Source organism: Dreissena polymorpha, chromosome 14, assembly GCF_020536995.1.
Source record: "Dreissena polymorpha isolate Duluth1 chromosome 14, UMN_Dpol_1.0, whole genome shotgun sequence".
Classification (NCBI taxonomy): domain Eukaryota; kingdom Metazoa; phylum Mollusca; class Bivalvia; order Myida; family Dreissenidae; genus Dreissena; species Dreissena polymorpha.
Window position 1 is genome coordinate 58,838,898 of NC_068368.1, and position 21,416 is coordinate 58,860,313.

General features: G+C 39.3%; 1 protein-coding gene across 2 annotated transcripts; it reads right to left on the reverse strand.

Annotated features, from left to right (window-relative positions):
- Nucleotides 1-214: 214 nt before the first annotated feature.
- LOC127859025 (neprilysin-4-like) lies at nucleotides 215-20,393 on the reverse strand. Of its 2 annotated transcripts, XM_052396410.1 has the most exons (17): nucleotides 20,070-20,393; nucleotides 19,642-19,821; nucleotides 19,085-19,195; nucleotides 16,314-16,453; nucleotides 12,775-12,868; nucleotides 12,274-12,402; nucleotides 11,170-11,268; nucleotides 9,671-9,748; nucleotides 8,652-8,755; nucleotides 7,575-7,633; nucleotides 5,669-5,720; nucleotides 5,160-5,227; nucleotides 3,932-4,062; nucleotides 2,669-2,734; nucleotides 2,012-2,110; nucleotides 1,502-1,578; nucleotides 215-763 (listed from the first exon to the last, which is right to left on the reverse strand). In XM_052396410.1, the coding sequence occupies exons 1-17, from the start codon at nucleotides 20,376-20,378 to the stop codon at nucleotides 664-666; spliced, it is 1,896 nt and encodes a 631-aa protein (XP_052252370.1). In that variant the 5' UTR covers nucleotides 20,379-20,393; the 3' UTR covers nucleotides 215-663. The 2 variants fall into 2 exon arrangements, with proteins under 2 accessions (XP_052252370.1, XP_052252371.1); XM_052396411.1 differs by lacking the exon at nucleotides 9,671-9,748.
- Between the last annotated feature and the right edge of the window lie 1,023 nt (nucleotides 20,394-21,416).

Sequence of the window (21,416 nt, forward strand, 5' to 3'; positions counted from 1 at the left end):
ATCGAATAACGATTAACTGCAATTAAGACGAATTATGACTCTAAATATACTTAGAAACTTCTGTTAAAGATCACGTGCAAATTAAATATCCCGCTTTTTAGACCAGATATTCAAACAGGTCTTCAGACTTGATGTGTGTGTGAAATACCATCGGTATTCAAATTGAATCGTAAATCAGCCGTTTTTTCTGCACACAAAATGTAACATATACATAAATTTATTGCGTTTATTTTGATGTACATGTTCATTTGTACATGAAATATAGTGAACACACGAACTCGATGCGTGTAGGTTAAAATATTGTTAACGTACACACAGTATCGTTCACGTATAAACTCGAATTTCTGAAGTTACCAATGATGGTCGTAGTATACCCTGGTTCTGAACTTGCAACCGCATTTTCCTCTTTAAACCGCTGTTCGTCTTTAATTCATACACGTTTATATTGTTTGCATCAGAATATGGAAATTCATGCCACTGTATTTTTGTTGTGTCTGTTATTGATATAAGACTCGAAACGTCATTACACCATGCAATGCGTATAATATAAAACATAAATCAAAATGATAAATGGTGGACATTTCGGAGAATCATTATCAAATTATTACGACATTTTTGTTCAAGTAAACCAATCGGATATCTCGTAACACACCACGCGACCAATCACCACACAGAACACTTCTTTGCTGGATTCATGAACGTGCCTGGCCGACACTGGAATGTTTCCGCGAAATCCTTCGAGTTCTGTAGGGTCCCTATTACTCTGCAAAGTAAGAAAGAGCAATTTAAAAAATAATATGGAACCGATGTCACCCTCTTTTACTCCGTACTATTTTTCCGTCCGTCAGTCGGTCCTCCTTCTTGTGAGGAACAAAACTCGGTATGCTTCGAAGTGATTATAATAAATCTTCATATAAACAGGGTTTAAAAGAGGAATGCAGTGTAAAAGAACCTTAGCTATCTCGCCAAGAATTAAGGAGTTTTTCTCCTTAGTCTGTTTTTGTGCGGAACATATCTCCCCTCTCATTTAAATAACATTGATACATTGATAATACACATTTAGAGGAAGTGCAAGCAGCACGACTTTCTTATCAGTATTTTTGAAGTAATCGCCGTTTACTTATTTGGTGATATAATGCATGCCTGTGCCGATCACAAATCTGCAAGTTCTGAATGTATTCATTCAGAAAAGAACTGAGAAAACTGGGCACAATGCATATGCGTAAAGTGTCGTCCCAGATTAGCCTGCGCAGTCCGAACAGGCTAATCAGGGACGACACTTTCCGCCTAAATTGGATTTTTGCTTAGTAGAAACTTCATTTAAACGAAAATATGTCATAAAAGCGGTAAGTATCGTCCCTGATTAGCCTGTGCGAACTGCACAGGCTAATCGGGGACGACACTTTTCGCACATGCAGTATGCCCAGTTTTCTCAGAACGCAACTCAATTATGAGCTCGGGAATGTTCAGAAAGGTTGTATGCCTTGGAGTATCTAGCTACCTGAACTGCGCAGGACTGTGAGGGTCCGTATTGATGAGGCTTATCAGTGCCTCGGGCTTCTCCTTGTCGCACCAAACCTTAAAAATGAAGCTTCGCTGTATATATTCAAATAGTTATGCGATATAGTATGCTGTATTGTTTGCTTACGCAAATAGTATTCTGCTATACAGGGACGAATAAACTGATGACAAAAAGTGATATTTTGAAGAAAAAAAATCCCGGTATTTTCGGATTATTAGTTTTGAAAAACGATGGTTCAATTAACTAAATGTTTTTTTATAATTGCCAAGGGAACATACCTTTATATAATAAGGAATAGAACAAGTCTATGTATTTTTATTACGACTGTATTTGTTGAAAAGCATGAGCTTTCAAAGACTTTTGCGACATCAAATTAAAAGTCCATTATTTGTTATTCAACAAAGTGATAAAAAGTCGTAAACCTTTACCTATAATTATTTTTTTTCGGTATAAACATTCTTTTGAGCGCATTTTTTTAATTTGTTTTACCTGTGCAAAGTTCAGGAAGAACAGTTGATTGTGAGTAAAGTTGACCCCTGGTAAAAGCGGCTCCTCGTGCCCTACTTCCGCCACCCACTTCCGGTACGCCTGAGCGAGAACTCTTATAAGTTAGTTTAGTTTAAAGTGATTTATTTATGCTCGATTGCATAGAATGCCCAAGGCTTAAACACTCTCTAGTCCGTTTCATGTGTAGAACTAGTACTTGGTGTTTTTGTGGTGTTTGTGGTAGATCTAAAGAACGCTTCCACCATATCCACTACCCTACGGTGACCAATTAAAGTTATTAGTTGTGGGATTGTCAGAAACTGTGTTTTAACATCACGTAATTAGAGGTATCTAACACCTCGTATACTTATTATACGGATTGGTGAACGGTAAACATGAGGTACGCAGTGTATATTCAATGATTAGAAGGCATATCGCTGGAGTTTCAATACAGAAAACTGATTACCTAAGACATTGATATATCGCCGTTAAAGCTAGACACGAGCAAATAACGTCATACAATTCTTCCGAAATTATGTTTTACGTGAGCCGCAAACAATTAAGCTGGCATAATGCTTATTTGGTATGATGCTTTAAGGATTAACTCAAAAGCACATAGAGACAATCGATGCAATGACGCTGCACGTACGGTCCACCTACCCGGAAGCTCTGTTTGAGGCCGCCATTGTCAGCGATATTCTCGCCAAGAGTGTTGAGTCCATTCACCTGCACGAAGATGCCAGCCAGTCACAATGCGAACACAAACGCCTTTAACAATGGCTGCGGGAAAACAGGGCTTGATGCATGTGCGTTAAGTGTCGTCGCAGATTAGCCCGTGAAGTCCGCGCGGGGTAATAAGGGAAGACTAATTTCTCTTTAAATTAATTTTTATTTTAAATGTAGTAGCTTCCAAAAAAACAAATTCAGTCTAGGGGAAGTCTGTGCGGACTTCATGGCTAATCTGGGACACTTTACGTACATGCAGTCCCGTTTGCCCAAAGCGCTGCTTATATGTACTTCTTATACATACGACCATAATTAATTATTAATATATAGAGGATATTTGTTGGATTCGATGGAATATCGATTTTATTTCACGAGTTATCATATAAAATAATATTTTCACGAGTGGCGCAGCCACGAGTGAAAATATGTATTGTTATGATCACAAGTGAATTAAAATCGATATTCCATCGAATCCAACACATTTTCTTTTTATTTTATGATTTTTTCACCGTTAATTTACAATGTAAAAAAATTACATTATTTTTAACTGTTTAAAACAGTGAAATACCAGTTTTATACTGATATTTCTCTATAAACCACCGGAAAGCATAAAATAAATGCGTGTATTAAATCCAAACGAACATTTATAATCAAGTTTATATACATGTGACTTAATCCAGTAAGATGACATTTCAAAGCGCATTTCATGGTTGCAATTTACGTGTTTAATGCAAAAAAAGAAAATGTTTAACCAGTCAATGTTTAAACAACAAATGTGCGCCGAATGTTATAAAAGAGAACGTCAGTTACATAGCCATTTATTTAAATATAAAATATATCTACTGTTTTGAGAAAATATTGTTCTGTCAGTTATAAAATTATTTCGATAACAATCATGTACTGCGACAATATATATGGGCCATACTCTGTGAAAATGGGGTTGAATGCATGTGCCTAAAGTGTCGTACCAGATTAGCCTTTGCAGTCCGCACATGCTAATTAGGGGCGACACTTTCCTATTTTATGAGATATTTCGTTTAAAGAAAGTCTCCTCCTAGCGAAAATCAAGGATTAGGCGGAAAGTGTCGTCCCTGATTAGCTGTGCGGATTGCACAGGTTTATCTGGGATGACAACTTTACGCACATGCATTAAACCATCCTTTCACAGAGTGCGGTGCATATACAAAACACACGTACGGTTAATCCCACATCGGGTACTTGAAAGTTGCCATACTGGTCGACGATGCACTGCGACTTGTTATGAAAGTTTTCCAGTATAGAGGTGTCCCACCAGTTGCGAAGGTTCCCGTCCTTGTCGTACCGACTCCCTGTTCAAACACGTGTAACGCGCTACCATTACAATGTGAAATTTGTTCTTGGAAAGGGGGGCTTAATGCATGTGCGTTATGTGTTGGTACAGATTTGCCTGTGCAATCCGCACAGGCTAATCAGGGACGGCACTTTCCGCCTTAACTTGATTTTCGCTCAGAAGATACTTCCTTCAAATGAAAAATACCATAACATGAAATGATTCGTCCCTGTTTGGCGTGTGCGCACGGCTCATGATAATCTTGGACGATATCCTACGCCACTGCATTAAGCATCGTGTTCCAAGAACAAGGCTTATTTGAACCGCGTTCTGAGAAAACTGGACTTAATGCATGTGCGTAAGGTGTCGTCCCAGATTAGCCTGTGCATCCACACAAGCTAATCAGGGACGACACTTTCCGCTTTTATGACATTTTTCGTTTAAATAAAGTATCTTCTTCGCAAAAATACAATTTAGGCGGAAAGTGTCATCCCTGATTAGCCTGTGCGGACTGCTCAGGCTTATCTAGGACGATACTTTACGCACATGCATTATGCCAAGTTTTCTCAGAACGCGACATATATGTATGCAATCAGCCAGCATTAGGGTCTAGCTTAAATGATTACAAATATGGAATAAACAAACACAACAACCATACATCCCTCCTACATGTATATAGCATTACCACGATACAGCAATCCAACCTAGCTACCACGTGTATCGCTTTACCTTGACAACATTCATTAATTCAACCCCACACAAAATTAAGAAGTGAAAATGTTACGTGTTTTTGTTACCTGTTTTTTTTTTGGTAGAATAATGTTATCTCAATTCTCATTTGAATACAATTTTAACTTCGCCTTTTTAAACGTCGCCATTGACCGTTCAAATGCGGTGATCTCAGCTTTATTCTACTGTGTGTGTATGTTGTTCCGAACTGTTTTGGCAATTGTTCAGTTGCCATAAATAAGGGACCACGAACTTGTGTATAATAAGAATGCAATACTGCTGAAGCAGCTGGCGTGTAACTGCTTTATATTTATATATACTATTAAATCCTTATACATATTATTTTTTATGGATACAAATTAATCACGGCCAATATACGAAGTATACCTTGATCATCGAAACCATGTGTTATTTCATGGCCTATGACAACACCAATACCCCCGTAATTCATGGATCTGTAAAGAAAGAAGATAAATGTATTTATTTCGCGGTAAAGTAATCCAGAAAAGTTGGCACGTGTGATATACTTAAACTAGTATCTGAATGCATGTTTAATGGCTATGTGAGGATACGCGCAAACATAGTTGAATTGTTCTTATATGAACTTGAAAATGGTGTCGTCTTAGATTAAATAAAACAACAAAAACTATATTATTTGTAAAATGTTCAATAAACGACACAGTTTATTAAAAGAATACTTATGGACAACATTTACTTAATACTTATCGGCTATTGCCTGCAATATGTTTTGCTCCAACTTATTCCGATCCCTTAGCCTTTGGACAAATATCAGTGCAGTTATAAAACACGTATTTATTATCATACTCGAATATTATCAGAATAGCCCTTTTATTTGCACGGTCATGGGGATGAAAACACAGTGCAGTGTGACGTACCTCGGTTGGTCTTTCTGGTAGAAAGGGGGCTGGAAAATTCCGGCCGGAAACTCTGAAGTATAAAATTGCAAATTACACTCTAACACGAGTATTGCTCCAGAGGTGTGTTTTTGTTGCATATAAGCTTCGTATTGACAAAAGGTACCAGAAATAAGGATTATTTTTACACATATACTAGTATACACACTTACCAGTATAGAGGTATTTGAAGGAACGCATCGGTTTTATGTTATTTGCAAATATATAAATATAAATACATAAAACATGACATATCTTGTTTAAAGTGGTTCGATGTTTTATTCTAAAAAAACTGTTTTCGTTATTTTCGTTCTAATGGCATCAAAGTTAAAACATAAACACGAACGCAATTCGCTTTTACACACCGTGCAATCGACTAACGCATCGTCTGCGGTTCATCCATCGGCTGTGTATACATGTCGGGTAAAAGCGGAGTGTAAGTATTTCCATATTCTTTATATTTTACGTATTGAATTGAGCAGATTTGCGTGTGTTCTTTCAGAGCCTAAGTAAGAATTATTTTGTGAACGTAATCCTTACCTTCCTAGCTGCTTACTTTTAAAGAAATCCGTTAGAATGTGGTCAAAAACCAAACAAAATTCACCACTCTTTCTGTCAAACTCTAATTACACAGGATTATAAATACCAAAGATGAATATGAACAACATTTATTGGAATATTTAATCATTTCTCTTCGGTTATTCCAAATTACAGCATCCAACATGAACACACAACATTTTTATCAACGTTTAAATTCGAGTGGGGTTGGAAAACGGCTCAAGACAACGGCCGTGGCTACTTATTAAATGGTCATGACATCGGCTGCGAAAATAAAATTATGCTCAAGCCATCGGCTGCGGCAATGAAAATTGGCATGATGAAATGTGGACGTTACTCATTGACCATATTCGATAGAACTATCAGATATTTTGATCACAAAACAGTTTGAAGATTTTCATTCGTATTTTGAAATAAAATGGGATGGGTGAGTGGATTTTTTTAAATAGTTCATACGTTGACATTATTGAAACAAGTAATTAACACGCAATATGTCTCCACATCATGTAGAGTACACTTGACTCTCGCTATGCCGAAGACGGATATATCGAAGTAATGGAAACTTCGAACATAAATGTTCATTCCCTTCTCAAATTTGAGATACAAGGTTTTCCTTAATTGAAACGCATGAATGAATTTACAAACTTAAAGACAGCTACATGAAGGTTGACAGTAATGTTGGAATTTTCTACTGGAGAGCTTTTAGCATCGTTTGTCACCTGTATCTAGTTATAACTAGTCAGAAGTGTACGTGTTATAAATCGGGTTACTCGAATATCTTTTATCTCGAAATAATTTGTATGATTTATAAATTTCGACATTTCGAGATTCCACTGTACTTCGAATGAGATTGTCAAATGTGTTTGGCATGCGTTTTACTTTATGATTTCCTTCTATCCTTTTGTTAAAATAGCGAAAATTATGGCAAAACTCTTATTACGAGCTAACTTTCGATATATATCGGTTGCGGCTTTCTTTCAAGATTATACTATTTGGAATTTAAGGACCATGGATAATTCATATGTGATTTGTCGCGGTACGACTGAAAATAGTTGAAACTGTATAGAACTCACACATTCAAATAAATTAACAAGTTGAAAGTTGAATTATCACGCAGATACAGAATCCGGATAGTGCCATCTATAATCCAGCCATTCTTTCAAGGGCGACACACGAAGCGATACACGATATTTTGCGCGTCACACGAAGCTACTCACGATATTATGCGCGATACTCAAAGCGACGATGCGATATTTAACAACTCAAATTCATAAAAATTAATTATTCCAAATATATGTTTAACTATTTAAACCTGTGTACAAGCACTTACGGATATTATTTAGTAGAAAGCTGTAGGCAGCGTTTACAGTCGTGGGCGGGTCGGACCACCTGGAATACATCGAAAGACTGGTTGAATGATGAATTGATAAGTTAAGTGAAAGATTGATGGGTTAAATGATGAATTGATGTATGCAAGTCATATGGGAATCTGACAACCTTAAATACGTCGCCCAACTGGTTGAATGAAGTATTGATTTACGTTCGTTGACATAATCGCGTGGTCAGACTTTTGACACAAGGTCGGGTCGAATGAAAAATCATACGACACATTTCAAATATGAAACACAATTTAGCTCTTAACAATAACATAATTATTATGTGTATATTTCTAGAATGCAGACCATGTGAAAGATTGAAAGTAAATTAATACAGGATAAAACTACATAAGTTTACTTATCGTGGAGGCTTTTACTTTGCAATACAAATCCTTAAAAACATTTCTTCGCATCTTAAATTCGTCTTACGACGTTTTTTTGGATATTTTGGGTTTATTCTTTTTTCTAGTTTTGTGTTATTTTACTGATATTCTTTGTTGGAGTGTTTTTATTTGTCCTGTTTATAAATGATACCGAATGACCCACATCGACATAATTAATACAAACTATCCATGACAATTGCCAAATGAAAAAAATAATGAATCCTCTTCTAATAAAACTTTTACTTAGCTCACACCACGTTTTATGTGCGCATTTTTATAGTTATAAAATGGATTACAATGCTATGTAATTAAAATCGTGTCATGTTATCAACATTTTAGTAATAAGTGTGTTGTTATATTAATTTATTATTAAATTTTTTTTAGCGACTTAAGACATTTATGCCTAAAGTCTAAAAAAAAGGCCTTGGCAAACAGCGTAGACCCAGATGAGACGCCGCTGTTTGCTTAAAGGTATTTCTGTAAGTAATATTCTAAATATAGAAATAAATATACTAAACATCCCTAATTTTGGAAATAAATTGATCCAATTTAGAAGGATAAGAGAGTCAACAAGGCTTAAATGGGTTAAGCTTTATCCTTATAAAAATGCTGAGGTGGCCAAATGTTAGGTGGATGCATTCGCCTAACCCATTCTTGTTGTATGGCAGCCTCAGCAGCCCAAGGTCCCCGGTGCCCCACCTGTGGAGATTGCCGAGAACGTTCCGGAAATATTCGGTGCTGTTGACCTCCACCTAGCACGATGAAAAAGTTCGTTAAAAATATAACAGCCACGCTGCACGAGAAAGCATGACAGTTCAGAACATCATCTCCATCTGGCACTAAAATCAGGACAGTATAGAACATAACAGCCACCTAGCACAAGAAACAGTACAATTCAGAACATTGCATCCGTCCTTCTGGAAAAATGGGCTTACTGCATATCCGTAAAATGTCATCCAAGATTAGCGCGTGTATTTTGTACAGGCTAATCATGGACGATACTTTCAATTTTTATTGTATTTTTCGTTTAAAGGAGGTCTCTTCTAAATGAAAATCCAGTGCAGGCGGAAGGTGTCGAGTGCAGGCGGAAGGTGTCGAGTGCAGGCGGAAGGCGTCGAGTGCAGGCGGAAGGTGTCGATTGCAGGCGGAAGGTGTCGATTGCAGGCGGAAGGTGTCGAGTGCAGGCGGAAGGTGTCGAGTGCAGGCGGAAGGTGTCGAGTGCAGGCGGAAGGTGTCGAGTGCAGCGGAAGGTGTGGGGTGCAGGCGGAAAGTGTCGATTGCAGGCGGAAGGTGTCGAGTGCAGGCGGAAGGAGTCGCCCCTGATAAGCCTAATTAGCTTATGTTATAATCTAAACCGCTATGATATTTTGGCAACGGCATTCTGCCTAGTACGACATTGTAACGAGCCTCATGTTTGATAAGTTGTAAAATAGGACTTGGAATTATAACATAAACACATATAATGCGTTTCTTCTTTAATCATACATATTGAAGATTATGCTACATGTAGTATGGCGTTCTGAGAATAAGTTGTTAAATATGAGTTAACATAAACAAATATAATGCGTTTCTGTTTTATGACATATCGAATATTATGCAAGTATCGCATTATGAGAACGTTTTCCGCTTTGCCGCGTACAGTAATGTCACATAAAGGAATTACTTACATCCGAATAGAGGTCATTCAAATTCTCTTGATCCAAAATGTTGTCTGCGTACCCGATCCACTCCTGCATGTAATCCGACTAGAGCGGGGGATACAAAAACATGTGCACCTTTACTTTAAACACAATGATCTTCCTACGCAGAGTCAATGGACAACAGTCATGCGATTATTTGAGCCTTGTTCTGAGAAACTGGGCTAAATGCATGTGCGGAAAGTGTCGTCCCAGATTAGCCTGTGCAGTCCGTTTAGGCTAATCAGGGACGGCACTTTCCGCTTAAATAGGATTTTCGCTATGAAGAGACTTCATTTTAACGAAAAATGACATTAAAGCGGAAAGTGTCGTCCCTGATTAGCCTGTGCGGACTGCACAGGCTAATCTTGGATGACACTTGACGCATATGCATGAAGTCCCGTTTTCTCAGAACACGACTCATTTGATTGAACACTTTATGAGCGTCGCTCTGGGAATGCAGCTTATGCAGTCAGCACATGCTAATCAGGGACGAAACATTCCGCGTTTATGATATTGTTAAAATGAGTCACTTTTTAACGAAAATCCATTTCAGGCGGACAATGTCGTCACTGATTTGCCAATACGCACATTAATTAATACTCTTTTTATTAGAGCGAGGCTCGTTTCTGTTATATTTAATATGCAATACGATTTTCGTATGCCGCGCTTAAATAAGTGTCAGCGGACTCCAATGTACTTGGGCACGTATTCAATTAAGTATAAGACTAAAAAATATTCTTAACAATGCTATGCGCTAGATATTCTTTATTGTTGAGTCTAGCTTGATATATATGGCCCATAAAGTACAGCATTCTGCATGAACAACAGTGCGTTTAAGCCATAAGCACCTTTGATATCCTGCATCTATAAAACTATGAAGCAAAATATCTTGATTCTAAGTCTATTATCAATACTCAAGTCCAATATCTTGATGGTGATTACGAACATTGTATTTGCCTTTCTTGAACAGAATAGTTTTTAAAAATGTTTTCCTAAAACCATGTAAATGAATACTGGACATCATAAAACAACAGACACTTTGGAGCAATAAATTATATGTACAATATTGGAGCAATAAATTATTTGACAATATTGGAGCAATAAATTATATTGGCAATATTAGAGCAATGCATCTTATTAACAATCCGATACACTTTTATTTCGACAGGCCTTTACATTGCATGACAATCCATAGGCCTGTATTTAAGATAATTTAAGCCTCTGTCTTGGAAATCTTGACTTAATGCATGCGCGTAAAGTGTCGTCCTAGATCAGTCTGTGCAATCCGCACATGCTAATCTGGGACGACACTTTATATAATTTTTCGTTTAATCGAGGTCTCTTCTAACAAAAAATCCAGTCTTGTCTGAAAGTGTCGTCCCGGATGAGCCTGAGCGGACTTCACAGGCTAATCTGAGACGACACTTTACTCACATGCATTAAGCCCAGTATTCCCAGAACGAGGCTCATTGGTTAACAGGGCTGACCTTCTCCTTGGCTTTCTTTCTTGTGGACTCGTCCATCCACTCCTCCTCGAGGAGAATCTGGGCGAATGCGTCACGGATGCCATGGATCATGTCCAGTGCCTGGAACAGGACAAAACGGTGACAGGATAGCCTTCGCTATAGCTGTTTGGGACTCCGTTTCATGTGCCGAGAGTAGCGAATAACTGAATTGATACGCGCTCTGAGAAAAAAATGGCCTTAATGTATGTAACTAAAGTGTTGTCTTTGATTAGTCTGTATCCACACAGGCTTATCTGGGACGACAGTTTCCGCCTAAATTTCGTTCAGAAAAGACAACCTTTTAACAAAAACTGCCATAAAAACGAAAAGTATCATCCCTGAATAGCCCGTGATACTACACAGGCTAATCTAGGACGACAATTCACGCAACTGCATTTAGCCCGGTTTTCTCAGAACGAGGCTAAATTGAATTACTTCTGAATTTGCTAAATAAAAAAAACATTTAAACTTTAAAAAGTATCTCAATCAAAATTGCATCAACTATAGTTATTTAATTTGTACAAGAAAGATTGTTGTTTGTACCTACGTATTTTTATAGTATTTTTTTCAAATGGGGGCATATCTCGATAACATTATATGTCATATAAGTTGTTTTGTTTAGTCTTTTTTATACTTTTGACTTAAACATGAAGCCTTTTGTTAAAAATTGAAATGGTTTTGAATTTTCCCCCAAAGTTCTTCATTACTGTCCTTCATGGGCAATATGGAAAATCGGAACGAATGGCGGAGATGCCATTTTGGCAATATAAATGGAAACAAATACTAAGAGTCCAATCGCAAATTATAAACAAAAAGATGTATTTCGCTCAAATGTAAAATCAAGAAAAAAATCTAACCTTACACACGCACATAGAAGCACGTACACCCACAAGCACAAATTACGCTCACGCGCACACACGCACACATAGGGACACAAACATTCACAGACACGTGCACACGATACGCACGCACACAGCCACGCGCACGCACACAATATAGTACGTGTACGCCCACAAGCACAAGTAACCTCCATCACAACAATGCGCACGCACACACACTCAAAGGCACTTTCATATAATCACTTACCGTTCCTTTTGCCGCCTCGTCAAAGGCCTGACGGACGTAGAGGCTGCCCACGGCCTGACCCAGTTGTAGTATAGTGTAACCCATGCAGCTCTTCCACCTGGCCTCCTGAGAGTTTTGCCCATACATGACCTGGGAATGGTACGAACAGATTCAGTACATTTGGCTATGTGTAGTTCAATAAATCACGAACCGATTATTGAAATATAAAAAAATATATACTAATGGCCAATCGTTATTGATGTTCGCACAAAAGGGTAATAATGCATATACAATATATTAAAGTGCAAAACTGGTTTCTTTACAGACAACTTTTTTCATTACGAATAAATTTGCTGCAAAGCTTGGGTAATAAATCATTCATGTATTTAAGTTCGCCATTTTAAATTGGGAAACATAGACATATTGTATATAGCCTCAAAACGGTCACGTTACTTTTACGTTGACTAGAGAGTACATAATAATGATAAAATCAAACAATAATGAAGAGGAATATTACGTCACCTTATTGTACTCCCCTATGATGTCCTGAAACGTCTGGTTCAGATTGCGGGCTCGATTCTGAATGATCCGCCACACCATGTAATTAGCAATCGTCCTTAAACCAACCACAGAAAACTGTTTAAACATGAGCCTCGTCGTACGAGTATATATCCATATGAGAGGCTCAAGGCCAGCCTGCCTCGTCATGCGAGTATGGTTCCATATGAGAGGCTCAAGGCAAGCCTGCCTCGTCATGCAAGTATATATCCATATATAAGAGGCTCAAGGCTAGCCTGCCTCGTCATGCGAGTATGGTTCCCTATGAAAGGCTCAAGGCCAGCCTGCCTTGTCATGCGAGTATATATCCATATGAGAGGCTCAAGGCCAGCCTGCCTCGTCATGCGAGTATGGTTCCATATGAGAGGCTCAAGTCCAACCTGCCTCGTCATGCGAGCATATATCCATATGAGAGGCTCAAGGCCAGCCTGCCTCGTCATGCGAGTATATATCCATATGAGTAGCTCAACGCAAGCCTGCCTCGTCATGCGAGTATGGTTCCATATGAGAGGCTCAAGGCCAGCCTGCCTTGTCATGCTAGTATATATCCATATGAGAGGCTCAAGGCCAGCCTGCCTCGTCATGCGAGCATATATCCATATGAGAGGCTCAAGGCCAGACTGCCTTGTCATGCAAGTATATATCCATATGAGAGGCTCAAGGTCAGCCTGCCTTGTCATGCAAGCATATATCCATATGAGAGGCTCAAGGCAAGCCTGCCTCGTCATGCGAGTATATATCCATATGAGTAGCTCAAGGCCAACCCTCCTCGTCATGCGAGTATGGTTCCATATGAGAGGCTCATGGCCAGCCTGCCTCGTCATGCGAGTATGGTTCCATATGAGAGGCTCAAGGCCAGCCTGCCTCGTCTTGCGAGTATATATCCATATGAGAGGCTCAAGGCCAGCCTGCCTCGTCATGCGAGTTCGGTTCCATATGAGTAGCTCAAGGCCAGCCTGCCTCGTCATGCGAGTATATATCCATATGAGAGACTCAAGGCAAGCCTGCCTCGTCATGCGAGTACGGTTCCATATTAGTAACTCATGACCAGCCTGCCTCGTTATGCGAGTACGGTTACATATGAGTAGCTCATGGCCAGCCTGCCTCGTCATGCGAGTATATATCCATATGAGAGGCTCAAGGCCAGCCTGCCTCGTCATGCGAGTATATATCCATATGAGTAGCTCATGTCCAGTCTGCCTTGTCATGCGAGTATATATCCATATGTGAGAGGCTTAAGGCTAGCCTGCCTCGTCATGCGAGTATGGTTCCATATGAAAGGCTCAAGGCCAGCCTGCCTTGTCATGCGAGTATATATCCATATATGAGAGGCTCAAGGCCAGCCTGCCTCGTCATGCGAGTATGGTTCCATATGAAAGGCTCAAGGCCAGCCTGCCTCGTCATGCGAGTATGGTTCCATATGAAAGGCTCAAGGCCAGCCTGCCTTGTCATGCGAGTATATATCCATATGAGAGGCTCAAGGCCAGCCTGCCTCGTCACGCGAGTATGGTTCCATATGAGAGGCTCAAGTCCAGCCTGCCTCGTCCTGCTAGCATATATCCATATGAGAGGCTCAAGGCCAGCCTGCCTCGTCATGCGAGTATATATCCATATGAGTAGCTCAAGGCAAGCCTGCCTCGTCATGCGAGTATGGTTCCATATGAGAGGCTCAAGGCCAGCCTGCCTTGTCATGCTAGTATATATCCATATGAGAGGCTCAAGGCCAGCCTGCCTCCTCATGCGAGCATATATCCATATGAGAGGCTCAAGGCCAGCCTGCCTTGTCATGCGAGTATATATCCATATGAGAGGCTCAAGGTCAGCCTGCCTTGTCATGCGAGCATATATCCATATGAGAGGCTCAAGGCCAGCCTGCCTCGTCATGCGAGTATATATCCATATGAGTAGCTCAAGGCCAGCCTGCCTCGTCATGCGAGTATAGTTCCATATGAGAGGCTCATGGCCAGCCTGCCTCGTCATGCGAGTATGGTTCTATATGAGAGGCTCAAGGCCAGCCTGCCTCGTCATGCGAGCATATATCCATATGAGAGGCTCAAGGCCAGCCTGCATTGTCATGCGAGTATATATCCATATGAGAGGCTCGAGGTCAGCCTGCCTTGTCATGCGATTATTTATCCATATGAGAGGCTCATGGTCAGCCTGGCTCGTCATGCGAAAATATATCCATATGAGTAGCTCAAGGCCAGCCTGCCTTGTCATGCGAGTATATATCCATATGAGTAGCTCATGGCCAGCCTGCCTCGTCATGCGAGTATGGTTCCATATGAGAGGCTCAAGGCCAGCCTGCATCGTCATGCGAGTATGGTTCCATATGAGAGGCTCATGGCCAGCCTGCATCGTCATGCGAGTATATATCCATATGAGTAGCTCATGGCCAGCCTGCCTCGTCATGCGAGTATATATCCATTTGAGTAGCTCATGGCCAGCCTGCCTCGTCATGCGAGTATGGTTCCACATGAGAGGCTCAAGGCCAGCCTGCCTCGTCATGCGAGTATATATCCATATGAGAAGCTCAAGGCCAGCCTGCCTCGTCATGCGAGTATATATCCATATGAGTAGCTCATGACCAGCCTGCCTCGTCATGCGAGTATATATCCATATGAGAGGCTCAAGGCCAGCCTGCCTCGTCATGCGAGTATATATCCATATGAGTAGCTCATGGCCAGCCTGCCTCGTCATGCGAGTATGGTTCCATATGAGTAGCTCATGGCCAGCCTGCCTCGTCATGCGAGTATATATCCATATGAGTAGCTCATGGCCAGCCTGCCTCGTCATACGAGTATGGTTCCATATGAGAAGCTCAAGGCCAGCCTGCTAATTCGCAGCCCGACATTAAGTTTCGGGGTCTTATAACAGGGTACAGGACGACGTGTGTGTTGGGTTCCCATTAAACTTTAATGGATATATAAACACAACGGTAAGTGCAGATTTATTTCAAATGAAATATTCAAACACTTTTTGTTAAGAATGTCAACTAGTGCATAACAGTTTTTTATTCTTGCTTTTTATGGCAATGTGAAATGCATCAGAATTACTGTATTTAATAAGCCTGTGCTCTTGGCCAAAAAATCGATCTATACAGCATTCATGTATACAGTTATGCAGCAAGCAACGTGAAATGTTTGCACCGATTTCAGAGGTATTCAAGGATTTATTCTTTAATCTTAAGATATTGGCACAAACTGCAAGAAAGCTCTTTATGCACTCAATATTTGTATAAAGGTATTTCATTTACTTGAGATATGTGCAAAAATAAACTTCTAAACGGTGTGTTTACATTCTTTCCAGCCCGTGTACACGCAAACCCAGAAATTCCCGTTGATCCTGTAACCTGTCAAGACGCTTAACCGGTCACATTTTCTTCAACATGTTAACCTGATATGTTTTGTTTTAATGAATTGAAATGAATTTAACTATTACTGTTGTCTTAAAATGCTGCATGATATGAAATTAAAAAAAAAACAATGTTGACCTAGCCTAACCTTTTTGGAAACCTCTGCACCAAACCAAGAACCTTTTCGAAATATTTGACGGATCGAATCAGAACCGGCTCATTATCTTCTATCGTCACATTTCCGTCGCCCAAATCAAACACTCCGCGAGTGAAGTTGGCCCAGTTAAACTGTATGTATACAAAATATAGACACTGCATTATTTATAAAAATATTGAAACAATCAACAAAACGCTCTTTAAACTAATAGACAATTTACGTTCTCTGTGGACTGCACGGACGACTCTTTACGCACATGCCTACCATGCATAGATCTTTTTCGGTATCGTATCCCAAACAATGGACTTTATTTCACTAACAAAATACATGTGTAATCCAATTAAAATCATAATCTTATGAAATATTTGTAATATCTATATTTTCATTTTAACTTATTTAATTATTTTAATTAATCCTAATTAATAAAGTTTTAATTAATTTCAATTAACAAAATTTTAAAATAACTATTGCATATTGTTTAAAATAACTATTGTCTATTGTTTAAAATAACTAGAAATGCTTAAGGAATTGTGCAGTCAATATCACGCATTAAGCCCCAGTTTCACAAAACTACATAGGTATTCTTTTGTGCTAGGTGAGCTACAAATTTTTACATGTTGAAAACTATCTTGATAAACTATAAAAAAAAAACAGCTTAGTAAGCTAAGAGAGCGAGTATCACATTCCAATCTAAATTGTTTCCCAAATTTGGAACATAAAAGTGCACAGTCGAAGCTTCGAGAAAGTTCTATGACTAAGGGTTAACAGTTTTGACCCTAACAAATATATAAATAAAAAGTAGGTGAATCAGCGTATCAAGTGAGATCACGTGGGATACGTATTTGGAAAGGTCTGATCAAATTTCAAAATGTTGCCACTGAAAGAATATTTAAGGTAGCGCACCTCTAATGGGCACATATCCAAATATAATCTAATTAATTATTTTCTTAATCAGCATCATTTCACTGAACTACATGCAAATTTGTAGGTAGGCTTTCCATGCTTTTAAAAGAAATATACCGATTTATTCAAAACCACCCCCACGCTCGGCTTTTGACCAGTTTATTTTCACCCCTGGGGTATATAAAAGTTCCATAATTCATTCAAATTTCCAACTATGGGCATGCAGTTGGTGTGTACAGATGCTGTAAAGGTGTTTAAAGTTTAAACAAGATGAAATAAGTATTCTTTTACAGACATTTATGTTTTACAATTTTTTATCTATGGAAGAGCGCCATGAAATGTAAGTGATTTCAGCCAAGTAAAAATTGGGTCGGTTAAAAACAAAGTGTCATAAAATTCAAAATAGTATCATTTAAGTCATATTTTAAACTTAGTTTTTATAGAAACACTATATACAGCAAAAATACCAAGAAATAGACAGATTAACCGTTTACTTTTTGAAATAAAAATAAAAATGCAACATGCATGGTTCGTATTTTCAACAGTAAATCACCCAATTTCGCCATAACGTTGTTTTAATTTTAATAATTGAAGAATGTGCATAAAAATTGCAACATATTTAACAATAAATATTGCTTATATGCCATATTAAATCAAATTACGTTAGAAAATAAATAAAACGCGTCGCAAAAAAGTATACGTCGTCGGCAGGATTCGAACCTGCGCGGGAATATCCCAAAAGATTTCTAGTCTATCGCCTTAACCACTAGGCTACGGCACCTAATAGTAGGCTCTTCAACCTTCGAAGAAATCGCGGGAAATCATTAGAGGTGCGCTACCTTTTAAGAGAATGCTGTGCGCGATTCAAGCACTGTATTTTCTCGATATTCTTTCGAGTGAGATGTTATTACTTATTTATTTTCAAACCTAAATTATTGTTTGCTAATTTAATTTGTTTCAGTTACATTCAATGTAGAGTATTTGAGAAGGTTGTTTGGCTGCACAATATCCGAATAAATATATATTGTGTATTTATGATAATTGCTATTTTATAAGTATCATATTAGTAAAACTAATAGTACTGTTTTCTCATAAATAAATTATTTCTTTATTTTATGATTTGATAAAACAATGTTAATGCCGGAAAACTGTTAGTGAAATTGAATAATATTCTGTGTGATTTAATAATATATAATAATAATCAATATCGTTACATATGTACGTATATATCATAAATGATATTTGTGCATGCAAATATTTATCTTGTTTTAATAAATTAGCACTGTATTTTCTGGATATTCTTTCAGAGAATAAAATGGGCTGTTTATACTACCGACTTATTTAATTATTTACACTTATCATAAATCATAGAATGCTAGCGCTTAACGCTCATTCTCAGAAGTCAAAGAATGGTAACATTTAATGCTAATTGAAGTTGAAATATGGCAGAAACAATATTCGTTAAAACCATAAATCAAAGAATGAATGGAACTGTTATTTATTAAGAACTATATAATTTATCGTACGTAAATGAAGATCCCGTTACCCATTATATTAAATGGAAATGATGAAATAATGAAAACCTCAATGAACATAAAATTATATAATAATTACGTACGATACATGTATGTTGTTGTTTTAAAGTAACAGTCACAGCGATAAGAACACAAAAACACATTGGATTCTGTAATCCTTTTAATGTCTCGTGTGTATACCTGTATAGGGTCTTAATGTCTCGTGTGTATACCTGTATAGGGTCTTAATGTCTCGTGTGTATACCTGTATAGGGTCTTAATGTCTCGTGTGTATACCTGTATAGGTTCTCGTGTGTATACCTGTATAGGTTCTCGTGTGTATACCTGTATAGGGTCTTGGGGCCCAGGCTCGGTGAAGTTGACCGCCATCTTGTCCAGGGTGAGGCGGTTATAGGTGGCGTAGGTGTCTCGCATTTCCTCTTGAGTCAGCGAGATCTGCGGTCAAGGGATTGTATCACAGTTTTATCAGGTATTTCTGAAACGGTCCTTATAGTTTATGTCTGTTATTATTCTAAACCGTCACCCACCATCCGCCCCCTCCTCTCATGTTTAACGTCGTTGTGAACTAGCACCCTCTATTCACAATAAACCATTTCAATGCAACATTGCAGTCACTTGTTGGTTAGTAAACTGAGAGAAAGCATGTTAGATACAGATTGGATATTTTACGGTAGATTCATTTACTACGTGGATTATCCCATGGAGAGAGAGAGAGAGAGAGAGAGAGTGGTGTTGATAACTTGATTTGTTCTTGCTATAAATTATTATATGTTGTCCCTTACCGTGATTATGAGCTAAACGGCTGCTCAGTTAAGCGAGCCAGTATCGATAACAACAGTTTTGATAGATTATATCATTAGATTTGATAACGGAATACCTACATTAGCTATGGCTATTTCGAAGTCCACTGCGTCCCGTATTTCCCTTTCCGCGGTCAAGGTGTTGGCGCCAAACACTATGGCGATGTCACGCGCTAACGTAATGTACGCCTCCAGCAAGGTTCGGTAGCGTGATTGGAGGTAATACTCTCGACTGGGCATGCCGAATTCTTGCTGACTAAACTGTGAACACAAAATGTACACATTTTGCGATTTTTATCAAAGTATTAAATAAATACAATGGTCATAACAACCACTGGCCGATGATAATCTTTCGTAAGAGTTTTTAATGTTCTGTACCGGTAGAATTCTCACTACTTATGTGGACAAAAAACTATTTTGATCTTTGTGTGGATACAGATTATTATCTGGATCATTCTTGACGCGAAATAAACATAAAACAGGTTCAACCCCATTGACCACGTACTTACGCTTATAATATGCTGAGTCGAGTTCATGTCATCCACATCCACACCCATGTCGATGAGCACCTTGTTGTTGTACTTCCTCAATGTCGTTATCAGTCGGGCAAGGTCGAATCGCTCCTCCCGCCAGCCACCCCCAGGCTTGTCCCCTAGGATAGGCCAGCCCCCTAGCTCATTCAATAACGGGATAGCCGGCTCGATCCCTTTTTGGTTTATAAGGTCTGCAAAAAAACAGGCGCGCTGCGCGTTACGTTTGCTATATAAAACTTGAGTACCTTGCTTAATAATAACTATTATTCCGATCGGAGTGTACATCGGTTCAGTTCGGATATCAGATTAGCGTTGAGACATCTACACGAGTTCTCACCTATGCGGCCCCAGTTCAATGCTCACTCGCCCGTAGGTAAGCTTGGTGCTGGACTGTGAGGAGTATCTCATTTATGAGGCCCCACTCCAGCGCTCACTCGCCCGTAGGTAAGCTTGGTGCTGGACTGTGAGGAGTGTCTCATTTATGCGGCCACAGTTCAATGCTCACTCGCCCGTAGGTAAGCTTGGTGCTGGACTGTGAGGAGTGTCTTGTTTATGCGGCCCCAGTTCAATGCTCACTCGCCCGTAGGTAAGCTTGGTGCTGGACTGTGAGGAGTGTCTCATTTATGCGGCCCCAGTTCAATGCTCATTCGCCCGTAGGTAAGCTTGGTGCTGGACTGTGAGGAGTGTCTCATTTATGTGGCCCCAGTTCAATGCTCACTCGCCCGTAGGTAAGCTTGGTGCTGGACTGTGAGGAGTGTCTCACCTATGCGGCCCCAGTTCAATGCTCACTCGCCCGTAGGTAAGCTTGGTGCTGGACTGTGAGGAGTGTCTCATTTATGCGGCCCCAGTTATATGCTCACTCGCCCGTAGGTAAGCTTGGTGCTGGACTGTGAGGAGTGTCTCATTTATGCGGCCCCAGTTCAATGCTCACTCGCCCGTAGGTAAGCTTGGTGCTGGACTGTGAGGAGTGTCTCACCTATGCGGCCCCAGTTCAATGCTCACTCGCCCGTAGGTAAGCTTGGTGCTGGACTGTGAGGAGTGTCTCATTTATGCGGCCTCAGTTCAATGCTCACTCGCCCCGTAGGTAAGCTTGGTGCTGGACTGTGAGAAGTCCTCTGTGTTCAGCAAAGCACGATACAAACCATAAGACATTTGTGTATATTTTAGCCGCACTGTGTGAAAACAATGATAACCGTAATTACTATACGATTTCAGACACTTTAAGTTTTCGGACAACCTCTTTAAAGCAAAAATGATTGCTTTTCGTGACTCTAATTTTTTGGTCATACGGACTTTCGTCAATAATTGTTGTCTCTTAATTTT

Coding starts and splice junctions, on each gene's coding strand:
- LOC127859025 (XM_052396410.1), bottom strand. CDS start 20,378: ATGTACACTCCGATCGGAATAATAGTTATTATTAAGCAAGGTACTCAA. Junction 4,063..5,159: donor ACATGGTTTCGATGATCAAG/GTATACTTCGTA, acceptor GTGTTTGAACAG/GGAGTCGGTACGACAAGGAC. Junction 764..1,501: donor CACAGTCCTGCGCAGTTCAG/GTAGCTAGATAC, acceptor CTTACTTTGCAG/AGTAATAGGGACCCTACAGA.